Raw genomic sequence first — 26081 nt, 5'->3', positions numbered from 1 at the left:
AAAAATGTTCACCATATACATTTGTTCTCCCACAACCTAGTTTCTGGGCTATTGTTGCATTTTTGAACGGTTAATCAAATGGGCAGTTTGGATCCATATGCGGCAGTTTCACCCGCTTTTCTCTCTCGTTTCAGTAAAAAAAATAAATGAATTAATTACATATTCAAAGCGCACTCCTAAATTATTGGGCTCGATAACAGGTGCCGATCCATCCATAGCTAAGTTTCTGTCTATGAAAGGGGACATAACTTTTGCTGTGTTTTTGCTTGACAATATTTTGGTAATCCAGCAAATTCTGATTTAACAACATAGCGCGTGAGAACGCTTGTGTAAGACATCTTAACCCCAGGTGTAACTAGCACAACCAACCCTTCCCGAAGTGGCAACACCAGCCCTATCTATGACATTTAAATGTAAAGAAGCTGTAAGCTCGCTGCCCCTTTAGCAATTTGTCAACAACAGCCAGGGGCAATTTGGGTCAAGGTGAGCGACGCCATAACCGGTGAGGTGCTTACACTATTATCTTGTTCAAATGTAATTATCCAATCGTTTCTGCATCTGTCTGTACTTAACCAGAAATCGTTTTAATCCACATTCTCGTTCAGACGCATCTCACCGTCAGAACAAATCTATTACTTTTAAAAACATATACATCATCACAGATCCACCCCCACTGTTCTACCATGTAGCCTACATTCACCATGAACCGTTCTCATGGTGCCAAAAAGTATTTAAAGTCTTTTTATACTGACACCGGTCCACACAAAGTGTGAGCCGTCCGTCTAATCTGTGTCTGCTGTGGTATCTATACACTACAATACGTGTTTCGGTACGGCGTATTGATGTACATGAATGGATGAGGTAGGTAATGAAAACAAACAAGGGATAAATTGACAGTTATCAAAATTCGTTTTTGTGGAATGCATTTTTCTTGTATTTATTACTATAATCTCCATCTTAATATATTGCATACATTTGTATATCTCATCAGCACTCTCGTTTAGCAGTCCGTCAGTGGTAAGTTTGATTTTTATTTAACGAAATACTCATGAAAATGAACACCATGTCATTGTAGGATCCTCAGTTCATTGCAACCGCAACAGGCCCAACTATAGGCTATATAGGGGATTTAGGTGGTGCGGCTATAATTAAAAGGCATATGTCACGGTTATCCGGATGTAGGAAGATCCAGGCCCGCTGGGAAATTTAGGCCAAAGGAGGAAACGCACCACGCTGGCCTAAACGTTAGCGTACAGCAAGGCCAATCGGCAGTGGTAGACTGCACTGACCTGGCCATCTTTTCTGGTGGTACAGGAAAGCCTAGCTGTAGTTTACTGTTAGAGGGATAGTGAAATCACTGAACTTAAGCGTAGCGGCCTCATAGGGCTCCATAGTCCCATACGCTCAAGTCGTGAAGGTAAGTGTTGGTTCTTAATAGTATTGACCCTTTATCCGTTCGTTTTCAACATACCACGCTCAGATGCGCCAAACTCACTTCAGGACAGTCTTTACAAACTACAAACTTCGTTTTCATTCCAAGTTCATGTTTTGACGATTTTTTGGTGTAACTGAAGTAGGAACAGATGTTTCTTTCCTTCGCTGGAAATATGTGTAACCCCAGTGTTTTAATGACTAAGCCAGGCGACATATCCTCGGGAAAGTTCTAAAACTGTGTTAACTTAAGGCGAGTTGAAGGACACATAAGGGTGTGTTTCTGTACGCATTTTATACTGGTATAACTGTAATCGCGCATCTAGTGAGCTTTTCACGCTTGACTGATCTCACAACACCCACTGGGGAATATATGCTACATGCAGCCGCTCGAATCCACCACTCCTAAATGTATACCCTATACCGTACATTGTATATAAAAGAATTCGCGCCAATCAGTATCGACTCAAAACTGATATACTGATATTTTCATGACACACATCGGAGATCTCCGCTGGATTGCCAGATTTCCATGATGGTGGACGACAGGTAATGTAAAACTTGAGTTAAAAAACTCCGAAAACGGACTATACCCTTTGTTTTATAGCATAGATATAAATCCACGTATTAACGTTCATGTTCATGTTAAACAATTTTAAACTTCTTGATATTTTTTCTTTTCAATGCGACAATGATTACATCCTTTCCAGCTTATGATTGCATATTGGCCTGGCAAACGAAACAGGCCTATTACAAACACAGAGGACGAAAAAGAAAAAAGAAATATTGACTTGAAATAGAATAATACAGTTAGATATATTTATGCGTATAAATATTTATATCATTGTTAAACTTAGTATTGTATAGTTTTTATTTATATAAAATTGTTACACTGATAATATAAATATTTTATATGTAATAAATATTTTATATTTTTATGTAATGGGGATAGGCCTATAATAATAATATTGCGACAAGTATTTTTTCAGATATGTGATATGTAATACATATTGCAATAACTAAACTAATGACGTTGGGATATTTGTATGTATATACAATGGTCCGATATTGACAAGTTACTTTATTAACCAAATTTATCTTGAAATTCCTATGCGTGAAAATAAATGTATTGTTGTAACCACATTACAGATAGATAATTTAGTAGTAGATGCATATAAAAACTATATATTCCTAAGTTTAAAAAACAAGATTAATATACACATAATATTACTATTTACTATATATATGTATTAATTGATAAACTTATAGATTGATAAATCTTCAGATGACCGTTTGTTGTTGCACATGGTCTTATTTATATAATTAATATAAATATGTACACATAAATATATTTAACTGTTATATTCCGTTTCCAGCTAATGTTTTTTCCTTCTTTTTCTTCCCCTGTCCGCTTCGGAAGCGGTAGATCCAGGGTCAATCCTGGGTCAATTCACACCTAAGACCTTACAAGAGCTGTAACTTCCTCGCTTGGCGTTTAGCCTGAAGAGATAGTGCCGCAAAGGAGGCACGTTACTCTGAGGATTCCTTTGTCGCCATATGACTGAAAAATTGTAAAGTCAGACGTTAAACCCCAAGCACTAATCATTGCAGCGATGAAAAGAGAAAATATGGAAAAGTTTCCAACTGTATATCATGAACATGAATGTTAATATGTTGCTTTATATGTATACCGTAAAACAACGGTATAGTCCGTGTTCGGTTTTTGTCTCAATTTTTTACATTACCCTTCGTCCGCCAGCATGAAAAAGCTGGCGATCGAGCGGAGATCTCCGATGTGTGTCATGAAAATACCATTACTCGATAAATACTGCATCAAATTTGACATATTATATACCACTGAGTACGATACCCATTGCCTTTTGGCCACAAACCGGCAGACCAGGGCTCAGACTGAGCCTATGTATATAACTTAAAGCAGTGATCTCAAAAATGAACATCTTTTTTTCTTGTATTTTGGCATAATTTCCGTTAAACCACACAATTTGCTTTGAAGTACCTTTTCTCGTATCCTTTAACTCGCTAGCCCTACTCCAAAAATTAATCCCTTGATTTCAACAGGACGTCTGTTTGAGTGATGCTGTAATGTATTCTGTATAGACAACAAACTTTTTGTTAAAGTTAACAGATTCATTTTTGTGTGCAGTATATAGAACCCTTAGAACAGTTATTTGGTCAACATTTCGCAATGCTTACAGGCCTACATCCGCAGCTGGAGGTCGTGCTGTAATTCACATAATGCCAGACATAACAGTCCAAGGCTGTAATGGCTGTCGGCCTATTATAGTACTTTGTCATATCAGGGTGTTTAGGGGTAGTAATTAACTTGTAAGAGACAAAATGAGTGATTGAATTAATCCTTAATCATTATTCCAGCCTTATCCTGGCGAGAACGTGTTAGAATGTAAGGAAACAGTTGTCTTTCGACGTGATGATGATAACATATGAAAACAGGAGAAACAGGAAAATTTTTATAATTTTTTTTTTCAACATTTTTAACCAGCTATAAAAAAAAGAGAAACATCCGGGCTTATAAATGAAAGCCCAAGTCAAACAATTCTAACCACAAACGCGGATGTTAATTTTCCCTGGTTAATACCGCCGGTATATTCTGCTGATTTAGTAAATTGGAATAGCCTATATTTGTGTATGGCATTAGACATATGTATTAACCAGCATATCTGAGTGTGACCCCATGGGTTGTAGGCAAGTGAGCACCGCTCTAGACGAGTGAAGTTGACACTTTACAAAGCTTAACAAGAAGGCCCACCTGTAACTGCCTGCACACGGAAAGAATTATTTCCACATGTCCACTGTAACCACACCGCCCACATGTTGTTAAGAATCTGAACCGAGTAGCATATGGGGCAAGTGTACGGTCTGCGTCAGCGCGTATTCATACGTATGCTTTACACACTGTGGGATACTGAAAACATTCGAATTTGCGTGACCTGAGAGAAGCTAAGTAAGAGGAGACCGTGGCGATGGGATACAAGTGATCAAGAGAGAGCTATTCATCTTCACCAGCAGAATTAACTATGATATGGGCATCATTTTACACAGGCTACTTTATTAACTGCAATAAGTTCATGATGTATGATGCCCCCCCACCCCACCCCCAGATGAACATCTGACGTAAACATGGCAATGGTTGGGGGACATAATATCTTTATTCTGTACAGTTATCGAAGACGTACAAAGGATTTACTGATCTAGCTTATGTTGAAACCTATCATTTAACATGAAAAAATAAAAAACCTGAAAGTTTAGCACAAGGCTATATCTAGACGTTTCTCTGAGCTTATATTTACCTGCTAATGTATGTCATACCTGCCATTACAAGAAACTATAAATTAAAGGTGTATTGCAGAATTTTTCTCCATATTGTTAGTGTTTAACAAGATTTACTTTATTTATCTCATTGTTTTACGCCGTATTCAAGAATATTTCTTGAAGGCAACCAGCATTATGGTGGAGCAAAACAGAACAAAGCCAGAGAGAAGCCCATGATCAGGTTTCTGACAGGCTTTCCCACGTTTACGACCAGAGAGGACGCCATGCGTCATGAGCTGGCCTTGAACTAATAGCGACCGGATTGGTTTGAGGCTCCTGAGTCAAGCTCGCTAATCATCCATCCACCACGATAGACGCATATACTAATTACATAGGGTTGATTAATGAAACTTGTAGGGAAAACGTTGTCGAAGTTCTGTAAATGAAAGACCACTTGCGCGAAGCCCTTGTCGAATTACGTTGACGTAACTACCATATCAACCAACACTAACTGTCCCCGATAGCTCAGTCGGTAGAGCTTCCTCTCTTGGCGTTCATAATTAAGGGGATAGTGTAACTGGTTTACCCGCTTCAGTACAATATCTCGGGCAGGGTGGCTTACTTGCCTTCGGTACGTCGTCTCAGTAAAGCAGCACAGGATAAAAAAAAAAGCGGTGGAAATCCGTCCTGCAACAAGGAGGCACATTAGCTGAACTCAAGGATTCCTTCGTCGTCACATGACTGAAAAATTGTTAAGTACGACGTTAAACCTGAAACACGCACTCACCCAACCAGCACTGTATAGGCATCAAGTGGCTATAACAGCTATCTGCTCATAATCTTAAGAAATCTTCCCGATTGTGGATCTTGGGTTCATGGGCTGTTCAGTTTGCCAATGTGAAGCTCCATGGCTTCACGAGATACCTTAGTTCACAAATCATGTAGATACGAGGCAACCAGCTGGATTCCCTGCCTGAGATCACTCTCCCGTTTTAAAGGTTGGCTAATGGCAAGTTTCGGAGTTAAAGCTGCATAAGCTAAACAGACCTAGCTTTTAAGACAGATTTTAATTTTGTAAACTTATTAGGAAAGTCCAGGATAAATGTTATTGGCTTTTATTAAGCTCAGTCGGAGGTTATTTAAAAAATCCTGACCCTCATTAAATACAATAGATTGTTTCGGCGAATTCTATCAAATATATATTTTTACGAGGAGTCATTAGGTGTGTGTACATATATGGTGTCTTCTTGTGGCAGAGCGAGTCTCTGTCGCCAAAGTGCTGCCACCACTGCAGTATCATGCCGAAGACACCCTACATGACACCCCACCCGGTCACATTATTCTGATTTCGTGCAACCAGACATGTTTCCTTGCTCTAACTTCTTAGTTCTGAACAGCAGCAAGTACCATTTTTGAAGTCTTTGGTATGACCCGACCCAGGTTTGATCCCGGGGTCTCCCGACTTCGAGGCCGAGGCGGTCTAATAGAGAGTGAGAATGTATAATGTGTACTTAAACATGTAGGCATTTTAATCAGCCATCGAGAGTTAGTTGCAAGTGATACAATACAGCTGTCTAAATAATATTTTGTCTCTGTATGTGATAATTCCAGCCATGTACATAAATGTTTAAAAATACAACATAATGCAATAATAACTCATGTAAAATTTCCTGCTTTTCTGCACTCCTGAGAATGTGTGCAATTAAGAGCGGCCATGAATTTACCAGACCTCGACACGCCGGTGTAGTAATTATGGTCTTTCGCTGTCGACATCAGATTAACGCAGTGCGTCGCCGTTATTTTCCAATTTGCTCTAGTTAACAGAAAAGTCTCAGCTAGTTATTGGACCGACCTGCATTAATTTTCGTACAGCTGAACTTTTTCCGCCAACAGAGCAAACTGTGGCGTATGAGAGAGTTTATAGCTTGTACCTGAACGCAATCTGCAGTGTATGTATGATCCCATTTAGAGACACAGTTAAACAGCATGGACATCGGTACATTTCCACGAGCAATCATTTATGTGTTTGAAAATATGAACATTTGCATGATTCGGTGATGACCTGGGCTCAGTTTGAGGTCATTATTTTTCTTATTTTGAGTTCTTAAAAATAATTGAATGTTCAGACATTCTGACCTCTTCAGTGCTTGTCGTGATTCTCATGTGTTTATTTTTTATTTATTTTTTTTTTCGATTCCAGTGGCACAGCCACGAGAGTTACATGCAATGTGAACCGCCTTCTAATATGTCGTGGTCGCCGAAGAAGCATAGTTTTTCAAACAAAAGCAGTCCCTGCGTCCACAACTGTCACTTACATCGCATTTAAACACCTGCTTCGAGGAGAAATCTCACCTATAAGTTCGTATTTTCGTGTTTGCCGTTTTTGTTTTTGAGGTGGGGGAGGGAGTTATTTCACTCTTTTTTTTCATCCCATACTGCACAAAACCACAAAGAGTTTAAAGTACCAAACTGAAATAAAAGAGATGGAGCAAAATATCCCACGACACATTCGATCATTCGCTTTGTAACTCTCGTGGCTGCATCACTCAAATATATAGCTTGTTACTGGGGGGGGGGATGGAAGGGACAGACACAGATTTTAGGCATTCTGCTGTTAAAAGATACACGACAAACAACCTCAACATCTGTTTGAAAATGCAAACGCAAATATCTGCTCACAACAAAAGGCAAAATGAACAAAAATTGTACATTTATTGCTACTTGGTGTAACTAACGATTTTACTTTAATATTTATGGATCTTTTCTCAGCTTCTGTGTTTATTCAACGAGACGTTCGTACGTCGAGTCTCCGAGGTGTGCGAAAAGACTCAGTAGCGTGTAGCAAGACCGGCTATTTACCAGTTGGTTCTCACACTTGCTTTAGTCTCAAGCCTTAGTCAGCAGCAACAACAACATGTGTGGAGCAGGCAACCCCGATTCTCCTCCCTGGCACATTGTGCACTTCATTTTAATTGGACTCATAGCCTTTAGCAGTCAGCAAGCAATGTTCATTGGCGGTAAGGACAACATCTTTCTGGAAATCCTTTCAAATGTATTATATTAGCTCACCTTTCATCTAATTTGTCTTCGCAAAATATTCCACCAAAAGATGGCAAAGGCTTCTAACCTCCATATCACCATGGTAACCCAGCATGAAATTGCTCAACAAAATTGAAGCCACATGGTTAATATATATAGACATATATTTCATGAAACTGCCACTAGAATCTTTGTTTTGTTATGTACAATGTTTACGATTAGTGTACAATGATTACGATTAGTTTACGTGCATTTGATTGATTAATTGATTTATTTATTTGATTGGTGTTTTACGCCATACTCAAGAATATTTCACTTATACGACGGCGGTTTGAACATTGCTCATATGATGCAATGAAACGGTATATATTTTATCACCATAAACTTCTTTTCCAACAGGTCAGGTCTTCATAATCGAAGCTGTAACCGCTATTTGGTTGATGATCCCTATCCTGTTCATTCAACTGAAGTTGGGTGGAATGGTTCAAAAGAGTGTGTATGGCCTTTTTCACAGTTACTTCCCTTTGTTACGTGGTGAGTGAAAAATAATTCGAGACGTTCTTTTTCCAGGAAATCACTTCAAAAAAAATTTTTTGGGTCGGGTCACAACACATAACAAGAATGCCCGCCTTACGTTTTGAAAGAAGGCCCTTCCTTGATCATCGGCTTGATATCTAGGGCAATTAATGAAATGGCCAGAAAAATGCTGACGTCATGCACTTGCCTCACTTACCACGTCGCCGTGCAACTCAAAATCTCAACATAGATAGCAGGAATCCATTTCTAGTATAGAACTGAAGCCCACGTGGCCGTTTGCAAGTCTAACGCTCGTTGAAGACGAATACTAATCCTCGATGAATATGGTGTGCATATATGTACGTCAAAGGTGGGGAGTTCGTCACTAACTTGCCAAAGGCCTTGTGTTCATGGTATAAGAGTACAGTTGTTGAGTAATCATATAACCTCTTACTTGTAAAACGTAACCCCTTTGTTCATATACAAAAACTACTCGCCTTGTATCAAAGTAAACAATGGATTCTTGTGCACCGCCAGGTGTCGCTGTTACTCTCCTTCTCCAGATGTTCATTACCGGGACATACTGGACAGCACTTCCGGTGTATTACATTTGCGCAGGCTTCGCTTCAGTAGGCAGCGAAAGAGAGGCTATTTTAAGCTGTGCCAATGCCTGGAACACCGACACTTGCCGAGATTCTTTCACGCAATATCCGGACTACGGCTATAACAAGTAAGTATGCTGATAAAATTAAGAAATGCTTCACTTGGCACGACATATTACACAAATACGCTTACACTTTCTGCATTTGAAGCTGTTTATATGGCCACAGTCCACAATTAGCTCTCGTCTTTACGTTTGTCCTCACAGCACTGTCCATAAATTTGCTCTAGTTGTAACCTGAGACTGTATACTTGCGATTGGCATTGGCAAATACTTCCATTGTGTGGATTAAAATGTTTGCGCTAAGGAATTGGAGTTAAGTGGACAGTGGCAAGTTGTTCAAAAGTGTATTAATTCCATGCAGTCTCATCCTATATGCCACTAAACTATATGACACTTTAGTTGAGACTAAGATTAATATCGGGCCTAACTGTTTACACACTCATGAACAACTGGGCCAAGACACCAGATGTTAATGTATGCAGTGCGGTGTACTACCCGGCATTCCACCCTCGTAATTTAACGAATGGACGTGATAGCCTGTTTGCTGTCGCCTGCCTTACGACAGCTTTTTCTTTTAATTCCACTGGTACACTCGAGTACCTAATATATTAAATTTAACAGAATATTACGTTTTCTGAGTGATGGTAGAATAAATTGTGTTACAGCAAACTATAATATTGTTTTATGGGCCACACAATTTCACATCACAATAATAGAAGTATTCAGAATATGACAGAACATGCGTTCCATATCTAACATAATATTATGCAGTAATAACAGTAATGCGTTGTGTCCATCATTCAGAAATTATAGTATTCTGTCAATTTAACAGATTAGTTTTTTGAGTGTACAGGCCTACTATACCGCAAATCCAACGAGGGCGATAATCCCCGTGATACAGGAATTGGCCAGGATAATTGTTAAGATACATTCTGTGAGATCGAACAACAGCTGCATGGCAATAAACTGTAGCTCTGATAATTTTCTTAATATTGGAGTCTAATTCTAGAGTTTGCATTCTTGTTCATCAGAGATGTTTTCAGGAATATAGGTTATGAATAATTTAGGTGTACTATAGGCTTGCATGGCGTTTATGTGCAATTCGTATACACTATACTGTGCCGGTGCCAGCTACATATACAAGTATTTCATTTATGATATTTACATGAACATTACATAGTTCACAGAATACCAACATTCCACGGTAATTACCTGTAGTTATCCTTGTGCACACATCAATTAGGCCTAACATTTACAATGAAGCGTATATCGGGGCTTCAGTCGTATGTCAGATGGAGAAATGACCAACATGGCCGTGGCTGCACAGAGACCTCGCTGACGTGAAATCAACCAGTCTGCTAGATTCACCCATATATTTTCAGATTTCATGCATATCGGTGTATGTAGTGCAAAAAGTACTGTATAAAATGTAAACCCCAACCTCTTCTATGCATAATCAACCAAAAGTGACCGATGTGCCGCCACAATCTGCGACGTTTGCGCATATATATTTAGAAATATACACCCGATCCAAAAGGAGAAGAATCTGAGAGTCTAAGTCTGACATTTGTATACTTACTCGTAGACCATGAAAGGACGTTCAAGCCGATAATCACAAGACACATTTCCAAAACAATCCAAAACGCCAGCCTAACAACCTATGAAATACAGCATGCTGCATTTGGATAATCACGGGATTTATCCACATAAAACTAGACCATGAATTATACTTCATATGCTAACGATATGACGCATATACTTTGAAATGTACTATGCGACTCTTTCTTATATATAACAATTGTAATAAAAGTTACATGGGTACAGGATATATGGTGTCAGTTACCCTGATTTGGGGCGAGGCGTAATATCAGGGTAACTGACGCCATATATTTCCGTATACTGCCACTGAGTAAACATGTCACGAATTTATCCTACAAATGATCCATCAGTTCAGCTCAAGATGTATAGGCGAATAGACCAGTGATGTGACCCTTGTTTTCACAAACAAAGGGAGATAACCTAGTCAGCAGATATGTGATCTCGGCTGCAGGATATAGGGAATATACACGTCCCCCACGTGACCGATGCTGTCCAATGAAGAGCGGGGTATTTTGTCTGGTGCGGGATGTTAATATATAACAATTGCAATTGTTCTGTGCAACACTTTGGAAGTGCGGTCACTCCTCGAACCCTGTAAGTGTTAAGTTTTTAGGAGTCTATACGTGACTTTAGTATACTTTAGTACTCTTAATTCTTTACTTTCAGCGTGACCTGGTATCCATATTATAATGAACGTGCATCTTCACCTATCGACGAATACCTTGCGTAAGTTCTGAAACTTTTCTATACATGTGCCTTGATCCGTTTCCATGTATGTTACATGTATTTATATGTGAAATTCCATACGGTCATCCATGTAGTATATTAGAAGGTCAGGACTATCTGTATTCTCCTCATATGAAGTTACACTGCCACTGTGTTGATTGCGTTTTGATGCAAACCGTTCTGTAAGACGACATAGCCTTTGGTGCATATTGTAAGGTGGTTTCGAGCATTCAGTTGCAATGAAGATTTTTCAGCCTTCAGATTAGAGATCTTTAGTGACAAGTTACAAGTTACAAGTTGTACCTTCTAACTTCAAATTAGAATAGGTAAACTAATTCTAGTTTGAAGTTGCAAAAAGGTTCCTATTGTATTCTTCATGTTATGTGTAATTTCATATTCAGCTGATCAAGAATTAACCATGTGTCTTACAAAGTATATACAGTTGTAATTGAAACTATCTGATGTTGTTCAAAACGTTTACTATATTGGCTGTATAAAATTTATAAAATCAAACAATTGTCCGTATGTTTGTTAAGTATTATTTCCCGCTATTTTGACCTTATTTTTTGGACGTAGACTCATAATGTAATTATGCTCTTTTATGTTTTTGGGTGTTCAGACACAAATTCTTTCAGTGGCCTGAGACAATACCTGACGACTTAGGGGGGTTCAGCTATGGTCTTGGATTTCCGGCGTTTCCCATCGCACTAGTAATTACATGGATCTTTATCTTCCTGATAGTCGCCTTCGGCCCCCGTGTTTTTGCTTGGGTAAGTCATGTTATTGTGCGGATCGGGTGAGTTAATGCATGTTACTGACAAGCACAGGTATAAAACCCTGGCTCTCATAAATCCAGTAGATGACCGCCGGGGACAGGCGGTTGAGTCTGGTTCTCATGGAACCGGCGATGATTTACAGAACTTCGGAACTTCGGTTGGAACCTTTGAAGTTGAAACATGTTCATCTATCACGGTCAACGCTGGTATACAACGTCATGAGAACACTGGAGTTGCCAGCTACCTGCGTTCATCCGCTGGGTGTATGAGAGCCAGGCTTTAGGCAGCAGTGGCCTTCGGACCCCGCGGTTTGCCCGGGTGAGTCGTTTGTGTGTTACTATTGGTAACATGCACAGGTATAAGGCAGCAGTGTCTTTCGGATATCGCGTTTTGCGTGCGTGGGTCGTTTGTATGCCACTATACCTTTGACATGCACCGGTATAAGGCAGCAGTGACTTTCGGACCGCGCAGTTTGCCCGAGTTTTGGTAGATAGACTTTCTCGTAACCATTGGATCAAGGATTTGATAATTTTTGTGAACAGAAAATATTAAGCTAACTTCACGTGTTTTAGGCAATCTAGAATTTTCGAGCGGCAAAATAACGCGTCATTTTAATGGGGAATGTTTATATATGTTTATATCCTCAATATGCAGTTTATAGTTTTTAAAGTACAAAGAAACATCTCAGCATTCTTCTTTGTGCGTAAACCTTAGTTTAAACTCCGGCTTTCAGCGGTCAGTCTTGAAATTAAGTAGCATCTGTAGGGGCATAAATTGGATTGCAGGCTCTAAGCTGTTCCCGCGATCCCAGTAAATGTACTGATGTTTCTGATGTATCACTAAATAGACCACTTAAAACTATGCATAAATATACTTTCATTTATTTTTGTAGATTTTTTGTGAGAAGAGTTAAAGGCGTTCAAACATTTGAATTCTATGGTGGGCTTTATGGACCATGCTATCAGAGTTTAGGAACTCTAAGGTCACAGGAAGTTTTTTTTTTCAACTGTAATCACGACACTGAATGTTGGAATATCTCTTTTTACCTATTAGAAAAGGATTACTGATAAAGGATTCCCCAAATTCCTTCCTCCTGGTGAACAGGAAAAAAAGGTGATGTCAGGTCAGAGTTCCTTGATACCATCAGTATGGCTCCTAAAACCACCATAGTATTCAAATATTTGAATGCCTTTTAACACTCTTCAAAAAATCTGAAAAAATAAATGAAAGTATTTTAAGCGTAGTGTTCAGTTGTCTGTACGATGAGCCTTACTTCATATTTTAGCTTTCTTATACTTTGAAGCCAGTGTCTTCGATTTAGAGTGCCTTTCCATGTATCACTTAAATGATTAGTTTTCAGATTTTGCTATTGTCATAATTAAAAAGATTATAACCTGTTTAAACAGGATATGACCGAAAAGACTTCTGAAAAACGTAATAACGACTTTAAATCCACCAAAAACAATAGATCAACTGCCCTAGCCGACCTCCAGTCAGCCAACGTGGTGCAGCTTAGCGGGTGACGTTGTTGCTGGCCAACCCAAGTCTAGCTGGCAGGGCTATGCAACCTGAGAATTTTTATAAAATCCACGTCATTTTTTAGACGGATTCTAGCTACACAGAGCAAAATACTGCCATATAAACATAGCGAATGGCGTTGAAGTTTCCGTTTATGACATCTCTGGACAGACTTCCATTCCGAGTTTTCAGACGTTGAATTTGATCTCTGTCCAGGCGTTTCCAACCGTATTAGCAATACAGCCAGTTAATTAAACTATGCCTTTACTCTGTGTTACACTGTTCAGTGTGTGTGTTTATCTTAAAATTTAATATTTAATGACAGTTATTTTCTGCCTGATATCTGTATCACTGTATATTCCCCGAGTTAATCCTAAATTCATACCTATATATGCCATGACAGCAGTATGTCATTGTGGGAATTCCGAACATGCCTATATAGTCGTGTACAATATAAATACATGTGCGGAAGACCACGTTGGCGTTGGTGTACAGAGACTTGCTGTCTACCATTTATCACTTGAGTTCAGATTCAGGTTTTTTTACCCGACTGTGACCCCCCATAGTAGCCATATCTTTCGAGTTCAGCTGTCGTTGCTTCCAGCCGTAAAATGGCCAGACGCGTACGACTGTTTTTGTTGGGCCCAAAATCGTTCCGTCTTGTACTGTAAACCCACGTCTTATTGAGGATCAAATCGTCTGATTAACTCCACAACTAACTCCAGGACTCTTCGACGACCTTGTTTTCACAAACGTATGTAGAATAGCAAACAATTTCGTAGAGAAAATTGGATATGCTTTTTGTCACTCCTGTAGCTCTTTTAACACTAAAGTACATGACAAAGCTCTTTCAGCTGGTAAAGGTTGGACTTGTATGACGTCATTCAGCGGAGACTACCCTGTGTTGGTGGGAAAAAAATGCATGCAACCAGCCTTATTCTCTGGTGCTTTCAAGTGCCAGACTACTCAGATTAATGTACATTTTTGAATATTTGTTCAAACTCAGTTTAACAATATGTTCACGGGGATCTCCTTCGTCCTATCTTAAACCTGAGCGCCATCTTACAAGTGGAAAATTAAACACCAAGCATTATCTCGAGTCTTCCGTTCACCGATGTAAAACTTTAATTTTAATCGATCTATTATAAACTACTGGGCAAAAGAAACGTATAACCTTGTTCAGCACCACAAGAAAGAGAAAGAAAGACAGACAGTATCAACATGATAAGCATTATATTGCAATAAACCATTTTCCAAGTTCTGTTCAAAAATTCAAAGCCATATGGATATTACACTTACTGTCAGGCCGAGTAAAGAAGGCATGGGGTAAATCTGAAAAATTACACAAATGCAAGTAAAGGGACTCCCTTAAAAAGGTGTACCTAATGTCCTATCATGTCATAAGACAGATCGTTAGTAGCGTGTGTGTGCACCCATTGCATCAATTAAAGCCAAAATACGTCTCCTCATTGAAGTCGTCAGCCGCCGGATGACGTCATCAGGAATTCTGTCCCACTCCTCAAATAAATCCTATTCGAGCTGTTGCCTGTCTTGTGGGGGAGGGACGCGTTGTCTCAGACGTCGATCAAGATGATCCCACAGATGCTCTAAGGGATTCATGTCTGTCGATCGTGCTGGCCAAGGCAGTACGTTGACATCAACCGTGTCCAGATAATTTAGTACAACTCTGGCGGTATGAGGTCGTGCATTGTCCTGCTGCAAAAGGATACCCCTTTGCTGTTGATGCACGAATGGCACCACAACAGGTTCCAATATTTCATCTTGGTATCTTTGGCCAGTCAGATTTCCCTGGATGATGACCAATCTCGTTCTCACCTGTCCACAAATTCCGCCCCATACAAGCACCCCACCAGCACCAAAAGGGTGGACATTCTGAATGCAGTTTTGTGCCAATCGCTCTCCCCTGCGTCGATACACACGAATTCGACCATCATTTCTGAAGAGGTTATATCGGCTTTCATCAGTGAACAGCACCCTTTCCCAGTCTCGTCGCTGCCATCGACGTACAACTCTTGCCCAACGCAGCCTGTTTTGACGATGTAGAGGAGTCAATGCCATTCCACGGAAGGGGCGATAGTCTCTGATACCACTCACGCGGAGTCGTCGTAAGACTGTGCGTCTGCTGATGGGGTGTCCCAGTGCCGTTTCCGTCGTTGACGTCGCCGTCACAAACCGGTTACGCAGGTGGATTGTGCGGATGTACAGGCGTTGTAACACTTGGCCTGCCCGATCTGGGACGATCTTGTGTCCTGCCTGTTAGGTGGTAACGACCCAACAGTCTGCTGATGGTGGCTTGACTGCAATTGAATGTTCTGGCAATGTGGTGTTGGCTGGCCCCCATGTCGGCCATGCCAGTGGCTCTATCACGTTCTGCTTGTGTGAGTCTCGGCATCTCTTAGATGTTTTTTATGGTATTGCACCCTTACCATGTGCTACATCGGTATTTATACGGCGGTCATTATCGAGAATTTTCAACAGGGCCCGAAACTCTGTTTTTCCGATTTTTCATGGTGTCTTACACCAATTTCAATGAATCTCGTTAAAAAGTGACGTGTACACAGGGTGCTTATGTGCAAACGTATTCGCACAACGTTCAAACTTATTCAACTTATTTTTCAATAGAAAAAGCTGCATTTAAAAGTTATACGTTTCTTTTGCCCGGTAGTATAGATTCGTGTTATTTTCTTAGGTAATCTCCATATTAGCTGTCACCACCACCATTATTCTCATCGGTGTCCTGGGTTATGGGTGGAATGTTGTTGCCAAGTCGGGCGGGGGACACGCCGTAACAGCTCTGCTTTACTACTATTTGCCAGATTTCTCCAGACTTGGACAGGTGAGTATGACACAGTGTCGTCGCCGATGAAATCTTGTTACGGAAAGTTGTTAGGCCTACACTACAGAGCCAGCGTACCTGGCGCAGGTACTGTCTTGGTTTCCTAAGAATCGATGGGATGTTAGTGGATGTTACGTCGTTAAGTTCGATTGCTTATTCAACAACTTTTAATGACTAGTACATTTACAAAACTCCACATTTGTACGTTGCATATATTACATAACATCCTAAACCTGACCGAAATGTTTTTGAATACGACGTTACGCACAAATTTAATATTTTGGTGTATTTTTTTTGCAGGCAAATACGTGGATGCTTACTATAGGACGTTTAGGTTTTATCATCCCTTTGTGGTTTGGCTCCTTACCAACGTTTGGTAAACTTATCGGAAATGGAAAAATATTGCGCAACATGTGAGAAAATACTGTTATATTCTGTAAGGATTTTGATCAGCGTACATGGTACACGATTTTAAGTTACTTTATATCACATTGTTACATTTATAACATGGCCATATGGCCAATTGTCTCTTGCACTTTGAATTTAGTTCCACTATGTTGCATCTTTGTGGGTGAAGGCCTGGTCAAAACGAGGGACTTCTAATATCAGGACGAGTACATCCAAATCGCCTAAACCAAGATATTTTAAACTTTTATGATAATTTTATGTCGTTGTTTTTTTCATCCCCTTCGTTAATAATGGGTGGAATTATGGTATGACATTGTTACAGATGTCCATCCGCTTGTAAACTTTAGGTCAGCTCATGCTGGCTTCCTCTCTGGCCGTAAGTTGAAAGGTCTGCCAGCAACCTACGAATGGTCGTGAGTTTCCGCCGGGCTCTGCCCGATTTCCTCTCAACATAATACTGGTCGACGTCGTATAAATGAAATATTCTTGAGTACGGCGTAAAACACCAATCAAAAAAATAAATAAATAAATTTCAGTCAATGTTTTCACTGTATCTCCAGAACCAATTCACTTAGAGGTTGCAAACTGGAATTCTTATGTCTCTACTACTAGCCGAGCAGCCTCTTGAAACATGGGCCTTGATAACAAGTGTTATGATATTTGGTCTTCGTGTTGTTAACACTATATAAACAGAACCGATCAATTTATAGCTTTGAAACTTGAATGCTTATGTTTTCTACCACTAACCCAGAAGCATATTGAGTAATGGACGTCGATAGCAAATATTTTACAGAGTTAAGCCCCTTCTTATGATACGTTTATACAGTATATCAGTACAGAAAGGATTCACTTAGATCTTTCAAACTTGAGGTGTTTACGTACCGCCAACTTGAAAATGGATCCAGACGGGTGTATCTTGAGTTCCCGAAATCTTGTTACTTTATAATATAATATTTACTCTCTACTGTTTCAGCACATGGCTTTTTGTACCTCTCATCGCTGCGACTCTTCGTCACCTCCCCGCTTTAACCATTGCGCCATATCAGTATGCAGCTTCCGTCGCGACTCAACGTGGCATGAATGGTGAGTTTTATGGAGAGGTTGGGCGTTTTAAACGAGTTTTCACTGTATAGAGAGGTTACAAGTAGGTAATAAAATAGGTATCACTGCCTAACGAGGTTAAGATATGGTGATAAACGAGACATCAGTGTATAGAGAAGTTAAAAGAAGGTATTAAAGGAGCTACTACTGTATAGAGAAGTTAAAAGAAGGTAATGAACGAGCTTTCGCCGTATAGAGAAGTTAAAAGAAGGTAATCAACGAGCTGTCGCTGTATAGAGAGGTTAAATGAGGTAATAAACGAGCTATCAGTGTAAAGAGAAGTTAAAAGGAAGTTAATAAACTACATGTATCTATCACTTTATTGAGAGGTTAAAAAGAAATAATAAACGAGATATCATGGTAAAGAGAGGTTAACTACGGAATATAAGGAACTACGTATCACTTTCAATAAATCTCTCCACTCGTATCATCAGCTTCATGATCAAAATGATCTTGTTCCTAAATCGGTGTCACGTGATGATCTGACCCCAAAGCTGCCTTGTAAGACGGACACTGCGGTTTGTCACAACTGCTCCTTCGCTCTGGCCCTTCATTGGTAGAAACGTATGTTATGTATTTTAGCTGAACTCGAAAATTACTCCAAATCCAATGATGCCAAAGGCATCTCAGAATTGATGAAGCGGTGTGATCTTTGGTATGGCGAGAATGGATGTAAGTAGAAGTAGTGGCGAGTGTTTAGGCCTCTTACCTCATGTAAGCTCACTCGATGGCAATTCCGGAATACTGAATTAAACTGAATTTTCGATAGCCATTACATTTGTATAGTTGTATTTGGATCAAATTCGAAGTAAATTTTAGATATCCTGCGTATTCGCCATTTTGTTTCCAACTGATCACATAACTGGGTGCTAACATCTTAATGAATTTGTGCACAGGCACAGATTTTGATCCCGCTGTCACTTTTCTTAGGTGTCTATTTATAACATAGTATATATAGGAGACTACAGCATAGAAAGTCAAACCAAAGCAGTGCCAACAGCGTGATTGTCACACCTATAACAGGTGAAATGGGCCTCTTCTCCATTTTCCCTATCTAGGGTCTCATTCTAACTATTCATTTTAAATACTTAAATACTAGCAACGTAAACTAGCACTGGAAAAATCCAGTGGTCTTATGTACAGTTTATTCCATGTTAAATGGTTTGCATTATGAAAAATACAGAGTTGTCATCATATTTGATATAGAATCACAATAAAAAAAACTAAAGACTATAGTTATAGGGTAAAACCAGAGTAAAACCATTGTGATATTTGGCAAATTGTCACATATATTATGTAGTGAAATACGTCCTCTTGTTAATTTGCTTCAGTTGATGTTTTATTCTAACTATATGTACTTAACTAGTGCTAATTAAGGTACAGGTCGTTTCCATTTACATTTGCCTGTAAGTTAGAAGTAAACTCCGACAAATATTACATGTACAGTTACCGCATTGGATCTCACCACCCTAGTTGAAATGTTTGGCGGGCAACCAGATCCAGCCATGCTTATACAGTCAGTATACACTTTTATGGTGTCCAGAGTTCTTTTGTGATATACAACATTCGACTAAGCAAAGAGCCCATTTCCAAAACTGCTTCAGTTAGGTTTTGATTGCAAAATGTACGCATTTATAGGCCTGTCTGTTTTTGTGACATGAGTGTATTTCGATTTGACAGAGTATTTGTCGATACACATCAACTTACAGTCGGCTTTTCACGCATTTGTCAGCAGCCCTGCACATGCTAGTGCAACATTTTTCTTCTTCTTCGCCGGTTACATCCATTACATCTGTAATATCGTAAGTACTGATTCAGAATTCTGTCTGTCTCTTCTGTAGAACTGTATAACTGGCGTTAGCCCGATGGTTTATTTATTTAGTTTGTGTGTATTGTCTTTCACCAATTTCATTGTGCAAATATAATCAGGAGCTCACGATATCCTAGCGGGACATTTTAAAAATCGTTCGTTTTATTCTTATTCTTAGTCAGCTCGTAAAATTGCAATATCTCGAAAACTACTAAAGCCAAACTTTGTAGTTTGAATAACGAACATATGAAGCAACTTTTGACGTTTGTGCTGCTTAGCCATTCACTTGATTTAGCAGCCATTTTGAATTTTAATGATAAGCTTAAAACTCTTCTCCAGAACGGCTGAAGCTGTCGGGATGAAATTTTGATTAGCAGTTTCTAAATTGTGGAATCTGATACTGCTGATTTGGGGTATACGAATCATTTTTTCCCAGCCTTTTCTAGAGAAAGAATATAATTTTAATTAGGCGAATTCTATTGATTGCTGTGTTCGTTGGGCCGCCTTTGTGCCAATAAGCAGCCGACGAAGGTCGAGTGGACGTTTGCACAGTCTATAAGGCGAGTTAGACCGCCTGTCTTCCAACAGTGTTTAGTGTGAATATCCGCACGTGACACCAGCACCTTTCCAAAGGTCTATGTCTATGTCTAAACAAGAATGAAATAAATCAATGAATAATTAAATAAATTATTGGACATTGTTTGCAAGTGCTGTTTCATCTGTAGGCCTTGATGGTATTGATATTGGTTGACAATATTCTGGAAGCGTTTGATTGGCTGCTCAAGAAATGTGCCTATAACAGGAGAATTGTATGGTTTGTCACAACGGCCATCATGTCACTGGTTTTGATGCTACTCGGATTGCCATTCACTACCCGGGTATGTACAGTAATTTATATACGTGTAATATATAAATAGTATATAATAATAGTAAAAACTGCATTTGGTTTTAACACTTACAATCAGTAATGATAAATAACCATTCAGCCTGCTTCTTTTTGTATACTTCTTGCATTTTTCATGATGCGTGATGCCCTTATGCGGCGGAGATTATTTTATTTATTTATTTATTATTTATTTATTTAATTCCCCTGTCTCTGTGTGGGACAAACTGTAAGAATGCAACATATACAATTTTGTTGTTGACCAGTTTTATTACCGATTGATATCAAATGACTGATAAAAGTTATCATGCGTGTATGATTTTTCAGGCTGGATACGATATCTTGGGGATTGTTGACTTAGCTGTGTATAGGCTATCATTTGTGCCGCGCTATTTCTTGGGATTAGGGCTCCTTGTGATCTACAGTAAGTTTCATTTATTTTTAAAAGTAGGATTCCTCTTTCCCAGCTGTTGCGTACATCTCAAAGATGTCGTATCGTTAAATAAGTGATTTGCTGGTCAGATAAAGACAGGGATTTCCTTATAAAATCTAAAATTATTGAGTTGTTTTCCTCGTTTTTGTCAAAATTTGATTTATTTTTTTGATTGGTGTTTTACGCCGCACTCAAGAATATTTCATACGACGGCTGCCAGCATTATGTTGGGAGGAAACCGGACAAAGCTTGGGGGAAATCCACGACTATCCACAGGTTGATGGCAGACTTTCTAACGTACGACCGGAGAGGTAGCCACCATGGGCTGGACTTGAACTCACCGCATTGGTGAGAGGCTGCTAGGTCATTACCCTGCGCTAGCGCGCTAACCAACTGAGCCACGGAGGCCCTCTTTGCCAAAATTGCTAAAGGAATAAATTGAGTTAGCATCTATGATATTTAGAAAGTTTAAGTGTTCAGGAAGTGATTCTCTGTCAAATGGTATGTCTGTTTCATTCCGCCGTCCTGTTGATTACCCTTTGCATCTGTGTGTGAAGGAGAGAAAGCAGCCCGACTCTGACTTAACATGCCCTATCCAGAACCCCGTTCTCCCGCTTAATATATGTGGATGTGGTTCCGGTGTACAACCGAAGCTAGTTCCAGTCATTACACTGTCTGTAATAACAATGTTTAACTACCTTTTTCTACTTGTTTGTTGCAGTTTGGCAAAAGGTTGCCGTTGCAGAACGCTTAGTGATCGGGATATGGGCCTTCCTGGCTTGGGCGGCATGGGTGGTAAGCCTATGTTATGTTCTTGAGTAATTCTAGACCAGAGAAGTGTAATAAATTGCAATTAACATCACTGCATTTTTTCAAATTAATTCTGCTTAAGCCATGGTATGAGGGGGCGTGTAATTTGCTATTATTTATGCATTTACCTTAACAGTTACAATAAAATCTTAACTGAGGTAAATTGACAAGAGGCCATATTTCATCAGTTACGTGTGACCATTTGCCAACTATCACACTGTCGCCGCTGCTCTGGATTTACTCTCTGTGATGTACGTCTTTTATAGCATGTAGATAATACCGTAATACGTTTTTCATTACTGGTGCGTATGTCCTTCAGTTTTTTAGCTGTATACAGCTTGTTCACACGCGTGGTTTAGAAATTTGAAGTTGGGCATTGATGTTAAAAATGTTTGATTGTAACTCCTCTTATCTTATTTTTTGTAGCTTTTTATGTCTTATTTTCGTTAATTTTAGGTTTTGGGTATGGTACAGAGTGCTCAAAGCAGCGATGTAATACACCTTTTCAGCGGGAATGTGATTTCAAAAAAGTGGTTGATCATCAGTTGGTTGATTGCTGCTGGACCCTACATCTTTATTGTACTGGGAGTTCTGGTATACGTCATACAGCTCGTCAATAGGGTGAGAATTAACTGTTGGAGGACCATGTTTTCTTATTTTAATAATAGGGCGACCAATATGTTAATAATATACTTGTGTTCAATTCGTCCCACCGACCCTGATAGCACAGTTGGTAGAGCGTCCGCTTCGGGAGCAGTAGATCCAGGGTCAATCCTGGGTCGAGTAACTCCTAAGACCTTAAAAGAGGCCCAAAAAAGAGGGATAGTGGGTGACTCGTATCACTATAATGGCTTACTTGCCTTCTAGTGAAGCAGCACTAGATAAAAGAGCGGTGAAAATCCGTCCTGCAATAAGGAGGCACATTACATGCACTCCAAGGATTCCTTCGTCGTCATGTGACTAAAAATTTGTTAAGTTCGACGTTAAACCCCAAGCACTCGCTCAATTCATCGTAAAATCCCCAAAACAATATGTGACACTGTATGTCACATTCAATCTATTCCATTCATTTACTAAAAGACAATACGGTAATTTCATCAGATATTCAATCCATTTATGTATTGATTGATTGATTGATTTATTTGATTGGTGTTTTACGCCGTACTCAAGAATATTTCACTTATACGTTAGGGACGAGCATTACAGTAGGAAGAAACTGGGCAGAGCCCGGGGGAAACCCACGACCATCCGGAAATTGCTGGAAAAACTTACGGCCGGAGAGGAAGCCAGCATGAGCTGGACGGACTCATAGCAACCGCATTGGTGAGAGGCTCCTGGGTCATTACGCTTCGCCAGCGCGCTAACCAACTGATCCACGGAGGCTTCACATGCCATTCAGTTACCAAATCGCTATCTGGTCAGGTATTCAATCCATCTCATTCAGTTACCAAAAAGCGATTCAAGCAGGTATTCAGTCCATCCCGTTCACTTACCCAATCGCAATCGGGCAAGTTATTCAGTCCATCCCGTCAGTTACCAAAAAGCAATCCTGTCATTTTATCACATCATATATTCAGTCCACCCCATTCTGTTACCAAATCGCAATCCGTCCGGCGAGTTATTCAACCCATTTCATTCATTTACCAAAAAGTAATCCGGCCAGTTATTCAATCCATCCCACAGTTACCAAATCGCAATCCGGTCATTCCATCCCATCAGATATTCAAACCATCCCTTTCAGTTGCCAAAAAGCAACCCCGTCTTTCCATCCAATTAGACATCCAATCCATCCCATTCAGTTACCAAAAGCAATATAACTAGGCCAGACAGGTCATTTAAGTGTAGAGGTGAGAATTTTTTTATACCCGTTTCGCCATTAGCCCACTGTTATCTCATCTTTGCTGTTCTTTAAATGATCAGTTTTCCTTTCTGTTCATATAGAAGCATCGATCTGGCGGTCTTCTTGTGAACAGAGATTCCTCTGGGGAAGAGTCTGCGACTTTAACGAAGAGGGGCCCAGATGGCACCACCAATGTGGAAGATGTTCAGCTGGTTTCTAGTTTTTAGCTCGCGTGTAAGGCGAGGTAGTGTGAGATGGGGGTAGGCTGACGAGATTCAGCATGATATTAGATGTTAAGCATGTTTTTCTTTTTACTTTCCGTTATGCATTGCGTAGTATTTGATAAAAGTCAAGAGAACAACCTGTTGTTTTCATATACGGCGCTGTTCTGTGTAGTAGCATAACGCATAACTTTGGGAAGGCAGATATTTAAGTATTCTTTACGTATCTTTATTGGCTGTAGGCTCCAGTCTGACTGGTTGAAGTGAATAGTCTGGTTCAAGCATTCGTCAGTCAAAACTTGACGTCCGGACTACGTGAAAACATCTGGAAGGTATCTGGAAAGCTTATGGTTGTCTCCAAATTTCCATGGCTGGCTTCGCGATTTTTTCAAACCATGTTTCTTGCTAAAAGTTCAGGAATGTTGATACTAATAAGCAAAATACAATTTCCAGTTATTTGTAATGGTCTGATATAACTTGACTGTTTTTTATATATATATATATATATATATTTTCTCCCTTTTTTAGCCATGTCTGTTAATTGCCTGATTGAGGACTTTTTATCTAACTTTTATGTTTTTTTCAACTGGGTTTTAAACATTTATCGTATATAAGCCATTTTGTGTATGAATGTCGTGGAAATCTAATGGCCCAAATCAGATCCATGGTATCTTTTTACCTATTTTGACTACGTCCGTGACAATAAGGATTCGTTGTAATGTTCTTTATTTACAGAGTCAGATTCGGCGAAGCATTAAATTCAGTGTTTTTAATACTTTGACCTTGGATGATTTTAATCTTTCTGTATATAGGACCAAGCGCTAACTAATCCATATAACTGTGTTTTAGCTTGATCTACTTTACCTGCTGGTGGGCATATGTATAGCGGTTTCGAAACCATGGTAATGGTAAGCTCAGATTTCACAAACTAATATACCACTGAACAAATGACACTACCATATGTCTGTTCATATTATGGCATATGCAAACTAATCAAGGAACGATAACGTAATGTTACTGTACATATTTACTGAAAATGTGTATGTGAAATTTTAACATCATTTTGTTCGGTTTTCAAATGGCATGCTTATATCTTACTGTGAATTGACTGTTGTGGATAGATTTTCATTTTTCATTTTCATTGAAATTAGAAAGGTATCATCTAAGCTATCTTACATTTTGTATATATTTTAGCAAATTTATTTTGTAGTTTTTAGCATTATTATCTTCTTTTTATTATTATTGTCTTTTACCCAAATGTTTATTTTGTCATAGGTACTTGAATGTCTCCCTTTTTTATCGATGATCAAATAAAACTTTTCTTGTGTAGAAACAATTATGCTGTTCATTGTTCCATACCAGTGTCCACCAAGCGATATACCTCTCCTCTTTAAGCCCTTTAGTCCGCCAGTCAAACAAAAACAAGTTTTCCGGACAGATATGTACATCGTATTGAATTTGTTAAACATTAAGCATTTAATTTCCAATGTCGATCCAGTGTCGAACAGGAATATATTTCTAATTTCCAAGTGACGTCCCAACCTGTGTAGTTTAATTTTAGTTTCACCATGGTTTTAATGTTCTAAATTCAAAACTTGTCTACATGGTGTTACGGTATTGAAAACGGCAACAGAAAACAGACTCAGTGACTCAATATTACAATGTAAACAATGCTTTATATATAAAATGAGACGTACAGTTTTACAGACAGTTCAACAACAACAACATAAAAAACATACACATCAGTATTACCGGTCTTTAAAAATTTCCAGTTCACCTTTGCATCCCAAGGAACGTGTTCCAGGAGATCCAACGTAAAGACCATGGGATAAACACACAATTCACACAAGTCACAAATTGTCCCAGACAGGTACTTCGCCAGGTTAGCAAACGCGAACACAGTACACAGGTTACACAGAACTGGGACAGTCAAGCCTTTGAATGACGTCACACCCGCAGAGCACAACACAGGGTAAATACAGGCATGGAGGTATAATCCACTTTAGAACAGTCACAGCTCCCGCAGAAGCTCACAAACGAGCCGTTCAGAGACGTAGAGTAATGTCACCTTGTGGCAGAACGAACGTCCTTTGCAAAACTGAAAACTTCAGTTTAGAGTCCTTGACGACCTTGTCGGTCAGGTGAGGTCAGCGTGTTA

The 26081-nt window shown here is 39.4% G+C and overlaps 1 protein-coding gene across 2 annotated transcripts; it reads left to right on the top strand.

Moving 5' to 3' along the window:
- Positions 1-1280: 1280 nt before the first annotated feature.
- LOC135475334 (sodium- and chloride-dependent GABA transporter ine-like) lies at positions 1281-25222 on the top strand. Of its 2 annotated transcripts, none has more exons than XM_064755189.1 (15): positions 1281-1417; positions 7492-7739; positions 8161-8295; positions 8815-9007; positions 11207-11266; positions 11886-12036; positions 16271-16417; positions 16718-16830; positions 17799-17908; positions 19607-19728; positions 20462-20614; positions 20947-21043; positions 21774-21847; positions 22319-22483; positions 23804-25222. In XM_064755189.1, exons 2-15 carry the CDS (start codon positions 7637-7639, stop codon positions 23927-23929), a joined length of 1749 nt encoding a protein of 582 aa, XP_064611259.1. In that variant the 5' UTR covers positions 1281-1417; positions 7492-7636; the 3' UTR covers positions 23930-25222. The 2 variants fall into 2 exon arrangements, with proteins under 2 accessions (XP_064611259.1, XP_064611260.1); XM_064755190.1 differs by lacking the exon at positions 1281-1417 and adding an exon at positions 1581-1706.
- The last annotated feature ends 859 nt before the right edge of the window (positions 25223-26081 follow it).

Source organism: Liolophura sinensis, chromosome 9, assembly GCF_032854445.1.
Source record: "Liolophura sinensis isolate JHLJ2023 chromosome 9, CUHK_Ljap_v2, whole genome shotgun sequence".
NCBI classification, from domain to species: Eukaryota; Metazoa; Mollusca; class Polyplacophora; order Chitonida; family Chitonidae; genus Liolophura; species Liolophura sinensis.
The sequence above is the reverse complement of the archived record's forward strand: the minus strand, read 5'-3'. Positions and strand labels throughout refer to the sequence as shown.

Bases quoted from the DNA above. Each gene is read 5' to 3' on its own strand.
- LOC135475334 (XM_064755189.1), top strand. From the start codon at position 7,637: ATGTGTGGAGCAGGCAACCCCGATTCTCCTCCCTGGCACATTGTGCAC. The intron at 20,615-20,946 runs GTATGTACAGTA...ATGATTTTTCAG, and splicing joins GATTGCCATTCACTACCCGG to GCTGGATACGATATCTTGGG. The intron at 21,848-22,318 runs GTAAGCCTATGT...CGTTAATTTTAG, and splicing joins TGGCTTGGGCGGCATGGGTG to GTTTTGGGTATGGTACAGAG.